Consider the following 13,224-nt stretch of genomic DNA (forward strand, 5'->3'; position numbering starts at 1 on the left):
GAAAAAGAGAAGCTGTTTCCAAGGCTGAGACTCTGATGATTTCTCCCTTGTTGCAGAATAAACACTGGATCTCATAAAGAGATGTCAATTACTCTAAAAACAAGATTTGTTTTCCCCTTTAGAGGGCAGCAACGCTCTACTTTTGTATTACAGTTTGCCAGTGGCGGTTATAACTGTAGAGAAGATTAAAGTGTGGCTCACAGATTAAACCTTCAGTGGATATAAGATGTCTAATTCATATCTCATGTTCTAATTTCAGAGGTACATATTGTAATATGATATTAGTAATGAACTTTGTTATTTATTAAGTTTCTACTGTTTCATGTTCTGCATACAGCCAACCAATCACATGATTTAATCTAATCTAATCTCTTTTCTGTGAAAAGAAGTTCAGTCAACCTCTGCATATTTTGCACACAAATATAGACTCCTTTACAATAGGAATGGGAATACCAACATGAACCCAATCTACTGCTTCAGGACTTTGCACATGCCTTTCTATGATGTTACATTGGACACTGCACAATACAAGCACAAACTTCTGTTTCTTGCATTTGCACTATTGTAACTTTCCATATTTGTTATGCATTTTGTGATTCATTTGTGTCATACATAAGGCTGCTTGGAGGATTTACAAATTGAGGATTTGATTGCATTATATAACTGACTGTTTCCTGTACGTATGAAAATAAAATCTTAAAAGAGTGGTGGTGACTGCCATCCCTGCTACAAGCCATGGCATCCTAATTACAACTGAATTCAAACCTAAATGTATAGAGTGAGTGTGTGAGATATCTGTATAAATGTATAGTATCTGTGGGATATATATATTCCTATTCAGTACCTGCAGCAACTTGGCTTTTAGGTGTCAAGGACTTTCAAAAGTGACATTAATGCGATATTTCTTTGCACGCTGAATACAATATAAAAACATATTTTTGTATCCACTCTGAAACTTATTGCTTGTGTTACATGTTCATTTCTCAAGGGACTAAGGTATAAAATGCATCTTTTGGAGACTCCAACACTAAACATGGTGATTCCCGAGAGTGAGTCAGATCATTACTAGGTTGCAGAACTGTGCATGGTCAGACAGAAGCATTATTCAGAGCTCCAGTATATACTAAATCTGTCGAAGTTTAATTGCTGAAGAGTGTGTTTTTTTGCTTTTTGTGCATATTACATAACATTCTGATCATTGAGCTGTTCAATGTTGACCTCAATTGTGTAAGACACGCTTTCAAAAATAGACCAAAGTACTCCTCTGATCAAGGCTGTACATTCGGAACAGTCTCAGGATGCAAAAATTAATCCCAGAGGAATAAATAAAAAGAGTTCTGTTCTCTCTCTGGTTACTGGTAACACAAATTTGAACAAAATATTTCTATATAATAGACATTTAGTACACTAGAGTTTTTATGATTTTTATTATATTAGTTTGTTTGGTGCCATTGTACCATTCTTTGTTACAGGTACTGTATGTTTTGTACCTATAATTTGTATGTTTTGCTTAAAAAAGTGCAAAAAATGATTTACATTTTATATTAACTAATTACAAAGAAAATGTCTTTAAATTCTAAATTATGTATCATAAATTATTTAAAACTTAATGTTCATCATTTCTTTCACAGAGTGAACACATTTTAAATGAATCTGCAACCAAGGCCGAGGTTAAGACCGGACAACACAAGGATTTATCCAAAGAAGGCCAGAAGGAACGGATGAGGGAAAGGAATGAAGTTCAACATGGCATTCAAATCTGCAAATGCAAAACAGATGCAGTGAAACAGACAGTTTGCTGTTGGAACGTCCGATTGATGCGTCTCATGATTACTTGCTGAAATAAGAGTATAAAGGGTGGAAAAGGAGGTGGCTTTAATTGATGGATAAATAATCTTAGAGGCTGCGGACTGTGAATTATGCAAGTAAGCGTAAGATAGAAATATATTTACATGCGGGAGATTACGCAATGTTCATAGGGAACACAATGTACTATTTTCTATGGATAGTATTTACATCAATTATATAGTGTAAAGAGAATCTGTATGCGATTCCAATCCCCATAAACCTATTCAGCTTGCACATGATGCACACTTTAAATCAAACCCAATCAAGAGAGATTTTTGAGCTCAAATCTGTCGAGGTTTTGTGTTTTGTAGGTTAAGACACAATGTGAGTAAACAAGATCGCAGGTGAAAACTCTCATGTTTCCATTGCGTCACATTTAACACTTCATATAACAGTACACATTATCAGTGTCTGTGAGGGTACAGGGATTGTGCAAACCTTTGTTCTCCAGAAGAATGCTGTGTTGTTGCCGTGACATTGCACACAAATGTCAGGACATATTTTTTCTCCTCATCGTCTCTGAAAAACACCTTTTGCCATGGCTTTGCTTTGTTAATCTGCAGATTGTGTTTAGCGCTATGTTCTCATATTAAAGGTCAAAACAAACAGTGTTGGGCACCATAATGCAAACAAGATTCACTTATTCTTCTATATCAACAAGAACGAACCAAAGTCAATGGTAAATATACATACTTTGCATGCAAAAGGCCACTCTGTAACTACAGGATTTTTCCATTTGCTAAAAATAACAACAAAAACAAGAAGAATGCTTCCCCTTCAGGAACTCGAGCTGGGTCAACAACTTTTTGGGATCGCACTGCATGACCACGCTCTGAACCACGTGTGTAATCTGTCTAATGAAAGGGCGTGACAAAGGTATTTGTATTTGTATTTATACACACACGTTATTTGGCTTGCCTCTTTAGCCCCAATGTTACCTTCTACTCTAATGTAGTGGGACTGAAGGAGTGTAGTTATGGGGCGATTTCATGGTTAGGGGGAGATGCTTGCGAGCTATCTCTCTTCTGGTGCTGCATCATCCCTAATGGCCCCCGGTGTTGCCTACCAAGCTACTTCGGACCTCCTCCGCTTTGGTGGGTAAAGGGTACATGTCAGAGGGTCAGGCTGGTGGCTGCCTACTGCCCACTACACTATTGCCGTCTTGCAGGCATACTAGGTTGACCTGCTTAAGGAGCTGGACAAAGAAGTAAAAATTGGGAACGACGACATCCTAGAGTTGCGTCGTGCCACAGACCTGTCTCTTCTGGCCACCAAGGAGATCGCTAGGGCTATTAGCTGGTCTATGGAAGCCCTGGTGGCCGTCAAGAGACACTTGTGGCAACTGGCCTGTTCGGCGACGCCGTCAATGATGTTTTCGACAGATTCCAGGAGGCCAAAAGGCAGTCGGCAGTGAGTCCTCCCTCGCCGCTCTCACTGGGGTTGGTCAGCGGGTGCAATAATTCAATTCAATTCAATTCATTTTTATTTGTATAGCGCTTTTAACAATGAACATTGTCTCAAAGCAGCTTTACACAGATAATGTGGTGATTAAACATAAATATGTTCTTTGTAAGTATGTTTGTCCCTGATGAGCAACTGTGGCAAGGAAAAACTCCCGAGATGGCATAAGGAAGAAACCTTGAGAGGAACCAGACTCAGAGGAACCCATCCTCATCTGGGTTGCACCAAATGTCCATTTGAAGCAGATATACAATGTTGTGGGGTACAGTGATGATGATCAGAAGCAAACTGCACTCCCGAGTCAGTGCAGCAGACCGCCGACACCAACTACAGTCAATCCGTCCTCAAAGCACCCGTTCTACTCCGAATTAAGAGACCGTCCCGAGCTGCACAGAAGTGTGAAGATCCAAGGAGGAGAGGGCAGGAACACTGGTCACTGGAGCCTCAGGAGCATGTTTAACTCGACCGAAAGAGAGAGAGAGAGAGAGAGAGAGAGAGAGAGAGAGAGAGAGAGAAGGATATGGATTATTAAGTGTAACTATTGGTGTATGAAAGTTAATGTCACTGTGCAGTTTGGACTCCGGCAAGACTCGCTATGGCAGCATAACTAAAAGGGAGAACCAGAAGGTAACACAGACATGAGGGATCTCTGGGATAAGAGACGACCCACCACACCACCGTCAACAAACCTGAGTGAGCGTGTGAATGTGAGGGGCGACAGCATACAAATATACCAGTTCACCAAACACTCTATATCCATGTTCCCTCCAGATCTGTGCCTTTACCTAAGAGAAATCTACTGATAAAAGGCTTGACTAAATAAATCGTTTTCAACCTCGACTTGAACACTGAGACTGTGTCTGAGTCCCGAACACTGATTGGAAGGCTGTTCCATAACTGTGGGGCTTTATAAGAGAAAGATCTGCCCCCTGCTGTAGTCTTCATTATTTGAGGAACCAACAGATAGCCAGCACCTTTTGATCTAAGTAGGCGTGGAGGATCATACTGGTACAGAAGTTCACTCAGATACTGCGGTGCGAGACCATTGAGTGCTTTATACGTCAGTAGTAATATTTTATAGTCAATGCGAGATTTGATTGGGAGCCAGTGTAGACTGATTAAAACAGGGGTGATGTGGTCATATTTCCTAGATCTAGTGAGGACCCTTGCTGCTGCATTCTGGATTAACTGAAGCTTATTGATGCACTTACCGCACACCCAGACAGTAAAGCGTTACAGTAGTCTAATCTAGAAGTAACAAAAGCATGAACCAGTTTTTCTGCATCCTGTAACGACATCATATTTCTAATCTTAGCAATATTTCTAAGGTGAAAGAAGGCGATTCTGGTGATATTATTCACGTGAGACTCAAAGGAAAGACTCGGGTCAATAATCACACCAAGGTCTTTGACAGCCGTACATGCTGAAACAGAAACACCATCCAGAGATGCTACGTAATCAGAAAGTTTACTTCTAGCTGCATGTGGTCCTAGTAAAATACCAGCCAGGTATGAGTTTACATCGTGAGGTGCAAAGACAGTCCAAGTTGAATCATTCAGGACCTCTAAAGGGGCCCCTCTGGGGCCCTTTAGCCCCTCTGCCCATCCACACTAGGTAGGGATTTGTCAGTCCGGCGGTTGTACTCTCTTTCCCAAAGCGTTGTTGAAGCAGCTCGAGTTCCTAAAAGGGATCGTCTCTAGGTTATGTATGTAACCCTGGCTCCCAAAGGAAACGAGATGCTGCGTTTCGGTGCAACTCTTTGTACATCCCTGCAAGCGCTCCCTTCCCACTCCGAGCGCGCCCTCCACCGCATGTGTTTTTTAGCTTCCAGGTCGCTACGTCACCCCACTGTTGACGTCACACCCTTCCGTTGGACAGATTACACACGTGGTTCAGAGCGTGGTCACACAGAGGCGTTCCGAAAGCGTTGTTCACGCAGCACCGCATTCCCTCGAGGAACCAATATGGTTGCACATAAACCCTCACATAAACATACCAGTTTAGTTCTTTCTTTCTTTCTTTCTTTCTTTCTTTCTTTCTTTCTTTCTTTCTTTCTTTCTTTCTTTCTTTCTTTCTTTCTTTCTTTCTTTCTTTCTTTCTTCATTAATTCATCTATTCGTTTATTAAAATTTTTGGTTTTATCAGACAATTAATGAGCAGTAATAACAATAAAAAACACATTTGGCAAGGACAACAAATAGACTTTGAGCAGATGTTCCCAAGTTCTTCCATAGCCTTTGCCCTGTAGTCTACACACACACACACACACACACACACACACACACACACACACACACACACACACACACACATGCACTGGCACATGCAAAAATAAACATGAATGTCGAGCCGGTAATTATTAATACTCTAAGAAACAAACATATTGCATCTCAACAAGAGTGGAAAGGCAGACAAAATCTTTTTATATATCTTTGTAAATAAACCCGTAAGACACAGATACATGCTCACACTACACGCTCTTTGTATGTTTTCCACCTCAGCCTATGCAAACTGTTTTCCTTTTCTCCATATCTGACTGAGGCCCTCCCATAATTTGTGATGTAAGTGTGTGTGAACAGAAATGGGAGGGCCCCTGTGCGTGCACTGAGCTCCGTCTCTTACCAATCATGGGAGGTTCCCCGCCCACCCTCTCTCTCTCTCTCTCTCTCTCACTCAATCCTCCTTGTGTGCTGCTGTACTCACGCACATGGGCAGGGAAAAAAGTACAGGGTGAGAGGAGGAGGGGACTAAAGCTTAGACTGCTTCTGGTTTTGCTTTCAAGCATTCGCTGCATGCCATATCACCTCCCTGTGCACACAAAACCGGTGTGACACAGACACTTTAATTCAAACACTCTTGCACACGTTCAGAGAGGACTCATATCTACACATATAGACACATAAACAAACAGTCAGATTTTGTCCAAACTCCCATACGGACGTCTGGAACTCCAACGGAGAGCACCTGCAGAGAAACAAGGTTGCGAGGCATTCTTCACACTCCAAGCCAAAACAGACAAACGCCAGTTTCGCCAGAGTTTCAAAGCCGCCAGCACTACTGACTGCACTTGTGGGTTTGTGGGTACGCATGCGAGAGAAACTCTAATCTTCTTTTTAGCTGGCCTGATGTCAAACGAAGACTGTCGTTCCCCCATTGGCCTGGACTGCTGCAGCTGCTGCTTGGATCTGGCCAATGGAAGTGAGCCAGAACCAGGACGATCTGGACTCCCCAGCCTGGGAAGCCCGACCTCCATCAATAACTTCCGACAGCTCCGGGACCAGCTGATGTTCCAGAACCTGAACACAGACAAGCTGAACACCATCATGAGACAGGACTCGCTGGAGTCTGTGGTGCGTGACCCCTGCTACCTGCTCAACGAGGGCATCTGCAACAGCAACAGCAACATCGACCAGACCATGCTGTCAATTCTACTTTTCTTCCACAGGTACACACACACACACACACACACACACACACACACACACACACACACACACACACACACACACACACAAAAGCAACCACTTTCCACACAACCATTTGGCCAAGAGCAGCCATTCAATCACACAAACTCACAATGTTTTGACTGACAGATTTTACCAAGCAGCTCATAAAGGTGCCATGATAATTAAATAATTAAAACTATGTATTATTACTGTTTAATGCATATACAATCCTGACCCTTTAACAATAGGCATTTTGCCCACAGATAATACAAAAATAATAATACCAATAGAATTGCAACCATATTTCTGAGATCTATGCACAAGCTAACTCTGTAATACATCTGTAAATAATAGTAATAAATAATTAAACCCACTAATGAACTCAAATCAGTCTGGAATTGATAAAATCTACTTAAATACTTGAAGCAAAGGTAAATTCGTTACAGATTCTGTAGAGACATGATTTAAGCATAGTGAAATAAAAATGCAGCCTGATTCTCATCAAAACACATTACAGACAGTATCTCGAAAACAAATTTTTTCCCCTCAAAGTTAGCATAAAAAAGGAGAACATTACTCAGAATATTCCACCGTTAAAGCGTGTAATTCTTTATCATAATTCATAATGATGAAAAGTGTCAAAACATACTACGGGTACAGTGTTGGTTCTTGGTAAACAAGTTTATAAAGGTAAGTAAACATGAGTAAATTGAGTAAAATTGAGTAAATAAAGAACAGAACCACACAAAACACACACACACACACACACACACACACACACACACACACACACACACAATAATAAAATAATAAAAATTTTCTTTCGGCTTCTCCCGTTAGGGGTCGCCACAGCGGATCCTCCGCATTTTTTGATTTGGCACATGTTTTACGCTGGATGCCCTTCCTAACACAACCCTCCCCAATTTATCTGGGCTTGGAACCGGCACTGAGAGTGGCTGGGGATGGTTCCCTGACCGGGAATCGAACCCGGGTCGCAGCGGTGAGAGCGCTGCATCTTAACCACTAGACCACCAGGGGACCAAAATAATAATAAAATAATAAAAAGTAATAATAAAAATCATAATCATCACTCTCATCATCATCATCATCATCATCATAATCAACATAATCATTTTAGGTATTGATAAATATTTCATAGAATGCACTCAGACTGTGTGTGGGTAATAATAATAATTGTTTTATAAACTATATACATTATAAATGTATATCAATTATTATAATAAGATGTACTAATAAGTATAAACAAAGTAGGCTGAAGGTTGGGCCTTGGATTTGAAATCCTTCCTCTTTAATCAGTAGTGAGTGTCTTTTGTGTGAATTATGTTTGCTGGTCCTTTTTAAATTATTTATCTAGCTGTTCACTTATTTGAAAGCATATTATTTGCTAGCTACAATAAAAATATATCATATAATATAATCAGGAAAAGGGTAGATACACTATGAGAAGTAATTACAAGTAATTACCATTGAGGATTGGAATTTAGGTAATCACTGGATGCATTTTATTTATTTTTTTGCTCCTGAACTACACTTTTCCTGAACCAAAAACAGAATGTGAACACCTTATTTAAACTTGTTACAGTTTGGAATGTTTAGTCTGCCACTATAGACTGAGAAAGGACTAGTGGAGGTGTGGAACGTGTTTTGACACTTGTTGAATAGCCAGTCGAAGTGTCTGCTAGGATTATAATGATACATGGCATTAGGTGCTGTCGTTGCACAGTACATTTCAGGATTCATGTCTGTGCCTTCATGTCAGAATGACAAATACATAGGTGAAACATTGACAACACACCCTGCAGACAAGCTCTCCTGACTGACAAACGACAAATCATTAAATAGCAACACTTTGTTTACTTGGTTCCTCAGCATCTCTTGTGTCTCGTTTTTCTTACCTTATTGAGTGTTAATTGACATCATAGGATACATTATTTCACCATTAAACTTGAACACCAGCCACATAAATGACCAAATTACAAGCCGCACCATAGATAGATAGATTTCTTGGTTATTTTGAAAACCTGGTAGGAATTTAATGTCAATTCTAAATGACTGAAGTACAAAGAACTGCTGATGGCTTGCAAAATGATTAATGGTTACTTTTGTGCTCGCTTCTTACTCCGTTAATATCACAAGTCCTATAGGCCTTTATCAGTCATAGATTTAGTGATAAAAGTACATAAGTAAAGTGCACTACCTTTCAAGGTCATTGATTCCCCTTTTACAGTGTTTGTACTGCTAAAAACATTTCCAACTAACAGTGATAGCGATTTATATATGGGATAAAACAATACAGGGCATGCACCAGTGTTATCTGTTTCCAATCACAGTAACGTTTTATTTTTTTATGACGCATATATTTTATCTATTTATAGCTATGTTTATTGTTGTGAAAACATCTGTGGAAGAAATTTGTTGTTATAATTTATGCAGCTATAAACAGTTATTCCTTCAACCTTTTTTATTTTTTCCCCCTTTAAAGTTAATAGAACAAAATGCAGCTTGTGAAGTTGCTGAGAAACCACAAAGCCCTCTGTTCTGAAGATTACTTATGAGTGAAAACTTCACCATAAAAAAACAATTGCACACTTTTTTCATTTTTTATTGATGCTTGAAGATCATTGTCCACCAGAAAAATACCCGAGTAAGCTGTTTCTGTAGAAACAATAAGGTATTAGAGCATATGCATTAATATAAACCTGGAGCTGTGCATTTCTAGTAATTGAATCAACACATTCTGACCAATCAGAATCGAGCATTCGGCATCACGGTGTGACTTTTAATAAAAAGAGATGTAATTTCCATTCAAACAAAGTATTTTTTAGACCAAGAATTGGGCCTTGAAATGTTTAGCTGCGTAGTAAACAATCTTTAATATCTCATGAATGTAGCAGTAAAGACAACAGTTATGTGTTGCATTACTGATTTCTCCCAATGAGCTACACTACATGGACAAAATAATTTGGCGACATGTGACATTATATTTATATCTGCTTTTTGAACATCCGATTTGACATTTAGTCCCTATTTGCTATTATAATAAGATCCACTAAATTTTTATGTGAATGTGCTCATTCAACCACAAAGATGTTAGTAAAGTCAGGTACTGATGTCAAGTCAAGTCAAGTTTATTTCTATAGCGCTTTTCACAACAGACACTGTTTTAAAGCAGCTTTACAGAAATCAACAGTCAAGGTGAATGGTGTGTATTTATCCCCGATGAGCAAGCCGTGGCGACTGTGGCAAGGAAAAACTCCCTTAGATGTTATGAGGAAGAAGCCTTGAGAGGAACCAGACTCAAAAGGGGAACCCATCCTCATTTGGGTGTCATCAAGAGTTTGATCATAAATCTTTCAACAATACAGAACACTGGAGAGTGAGAACTAACATGAGCACTGGAGTATAAGATTATAAGTAATGTTCTTTCTACAGTCTTATACATATAGTGGGATGTACTGATGTAGGGTGAGGAGGTCTGAGGTGCAGTCAGCATTCCAATATTAAAGATATTCAATATAACTGAGGTCTGAGCTCTAGAGCAGGCCATAAAAGATTTTCCACTTTTACGTAAACCATATATTTATGGATGTTTGCTTTGTGCACAGGGGCATTTTCATGCTGAAACAGGTTTGGGTTTTCTAGTTCAAGTGTTACTTCCTCCAAAGACATCCTATGTATGTGTGCACCTCCAACTTTATAGTAACAGTTTAAAGAAGAGCCACATATAGTTGGAAAATCCAAGAGTTTTTGTCCACATAGTGTATGTATATAGGACACATGTGGAAAGTATATAAGAACAAGAACATTGTGATTTCACATCATATTTTTTTGTCATTTGTCATGCATTGGCATTCGTTCCTGGTATTCAAATCAATTACCCAGTGTTAATAAATACCCAAGTGCTTTTAGTAACTATGTGACCAGAAAGGTAATTGTGTACTGTGTACAGTTCAAACACAGATATTTTCTCTTCAATAAGAAATGTATTCCACTCTTCCAATTTCTTACATAACATATTATAATTTTTTTTATATCTTACACTGCCAAGGAGAAATATCTTATATAATATCCTAGTATAATAGGTTCCTTTTTCCCAAGATGTAAACCCAGGATAATTTTGAAAGGCATGCAGTGCTATTGATACAGCTGAGATAAAGGGGGTGTGTCTGTCTGAAAGGGTTTAGGACAGGGAGTAACTGGGATTTTGGCAGCACTGCTTTCTAGTGTCTTGTAGAGGGAAGAACTCTGTGACCTATTTGCTGCACACCAAACAACACTGATGAGTTTATTTAACATGCTGTAATCCATGTAAAGCAGAGATTAGGACTAAGGCGTGCACAGCACTATTATTGCATTATTATTTCTCTATGTAGCCTTTAGGTTGCTTCATTCCAGCCATTGCTTTAAGGATTACGGCTGGGTGGAGGTACATTTAATATAAAATTAAGATATATTTGAACAAAACAGTTAAATCAGGCTTTGGTTTAGTTGGTGTTGAATTATGATTAGTGTGTTGCTATGTGACAAAGGTGTATTTATACTGTTCAGCTAAAAGGAGTTTCCAGTGTCTGTCATACTGGACATTTTGTTTTGCTTTCCCACTTCCTATTAACATTACATACTCCATTTTTAGAATTATTACAAAATTTCAAAAATACGTTGGAGATAATTCATGTTTAAATCCATTATAAATGTAAGTGAGAAGAAAAATGAAGTGGTCTTGAAGACCTTCCACACAATCACTTGGTTAAAAGTTGTTGTTGAATGTTTTCCTATAGTTGAATGCTCTAGTGTTTTTTTCATTGCTTATAAAATGGCAAAAAAACAGTAATATCATTCTGTGATGTTACTAGGCTACTGAAAACGATGGTGCGACCTGAAACGTACACAGCCACCACTGAGAAACATTGTGTTCTCAGGCTTGCATGTCAAGAGCGAATTTCCGGACTTCCTTATGTGCACCGGGTCATTGTTTATCAGCAAGAACGCATGCACAGTCACTCCTATGCAAGAATAGAGGAATCCTGTCTATAGCACAAGTCAGATGTAAACAGTACCCTTGCAGTTTTGTCTACAGCACATGTGAAATGAAAATAACCCTGGCACAGTGGCCTGCTTGGAGACGTAAACTTTATCCCAAGAGTGGGAGGGAGGGGACTGTGTGGGGTTATAAACAACAGCCCAGATATGTGGCAAGACAACAAGAACAGCCAGGGAAAGGCAGCAGTAAAATAAAGGTCTGCATTATGTGGTGGCTCAGTGTTTCAATCTCATAATTTAACAAAGTAAGTGGTGGAGCATGGAATTGTGCAGTTTGTGTGTGTGTGTGTGCGTGTGACTGTGTGTGTATTAATGTTGTGGTTACATCAAAACACTGATGCTGCAACACTCTATTTAAAAGACAGGAATGACTGAAGGATGAAACACACTTTCATGGATTCTTTTTAAACCTGCGGCATATTTCATGAAAGGAATATGGGCCAGACTACTTACGTAAATATTTCTGGGGTCATACAAGACTGTTGAGGTTTTGACTAAAGAGCTTCCCTTTGAAAGTTGTTTTTAGAAAGCAAGCCTGATAGTACAAGATAGGATGAGGCCGGGGAAATCTGGCCTTTGTGGACCCCAAGCATCAAGAATAAAGTATTTCCTACCTCTCCGCTGCCCCTTAACCCACTTGTATGCTATAGCCGTCACTTGGAAGCAGATCAAGTGAAGGCATTACACAAATCACAGTGGCTGCTCCCAGCTGTGTAAATAAACGTCTGCGCAAGATCACAAAAAAACAAGAGCTGTGCAAAGGAAAAGCACAGTGTGAACAGAAGCGCTGATTCAAGCTGGTCTGTCCTTAGGGGAAAAACTCAAAGCTGAGGCAAGCTTTTTATAACTTCGCCTATGATCTCTTCTAATATAATATAATGAAAAAAAATAAAAATAAAAAACATAATAATAATTATATATACATATATATATATATATATATATATATATATATATATATATATATATATATATATATATATATATAAACATTGTATACTGGTTTCCAGTATTTGCATGTTTGCGCTGGTTGTTATATGTCCGTTTACATTATGGAAGGTGGAAGCTCAGTGGTCAAGATGTTGGACTTCCGATCGGCAGTTTGTCAGTTCAAATCTCAGCACCACTAAGTTGCCATCATTGGCACCTTGAGCAAGGCCCTTAACCCTTAACTACTCAGTTGCATAAATCACTATAGTTAAGGGCATCTGCCCAATGCCATAAATGTAAATGTAATACTCATGAGAACAGTTGATTTGAATAAAGGAATCAAAATTGTGACATTTGATGTTCAGAAAAAGTAACTTGTAATAATGGAATATATGAAATATGGACAAATGCTGGCAAATTGCTAAGGCTTACAGTTCCTAAGGCTATTTATCACACCCTTTCATTTATTCATCTTCAA

The 13,224-nt window shown here is 39.1% G+C and overlaps 1 protein-coding gene across 1 annotated transcript in view; it reads left to right on the top strand.

Annotated features, from left to right (window-relative positions):
* The first annotated feature begins 6,020 nt into the window (after positions 1–6,020).
* tsc22d3 (TSC22 domain family, member 3) overlaps positions 6,021–13,224 on the top strand; it is a 29,554-nt gene continuing 22,350 nt past the window's right edge. The window contains exon 1 of the mRNA XM_046849031.1: positions 6,021–6,754. Coding sequence (XP_046704987.1) covers positions 6,435–6,754 — 320 coding nt within the window. The 5' untranslated portion in view covers positions 6,021–6,434. The remainder of the gene's footprint in view (positions 6,755–13,224) is intronic.

This window comes from Silurus meridionalis, chromosome 5 (assembly GCF_014805685.1).
Source record: "Silurus meridionalis isolate SWU-2019-XX chromosome 5, ASM1480568v1, whole genome shotgun sequence".
Classification (NCBI taxonomy): Eukaryota; Metazoa; Chordata; class Actinopteri; order Siluriformes; family Siluridae; genus Silurus; species Silurus meridionalis.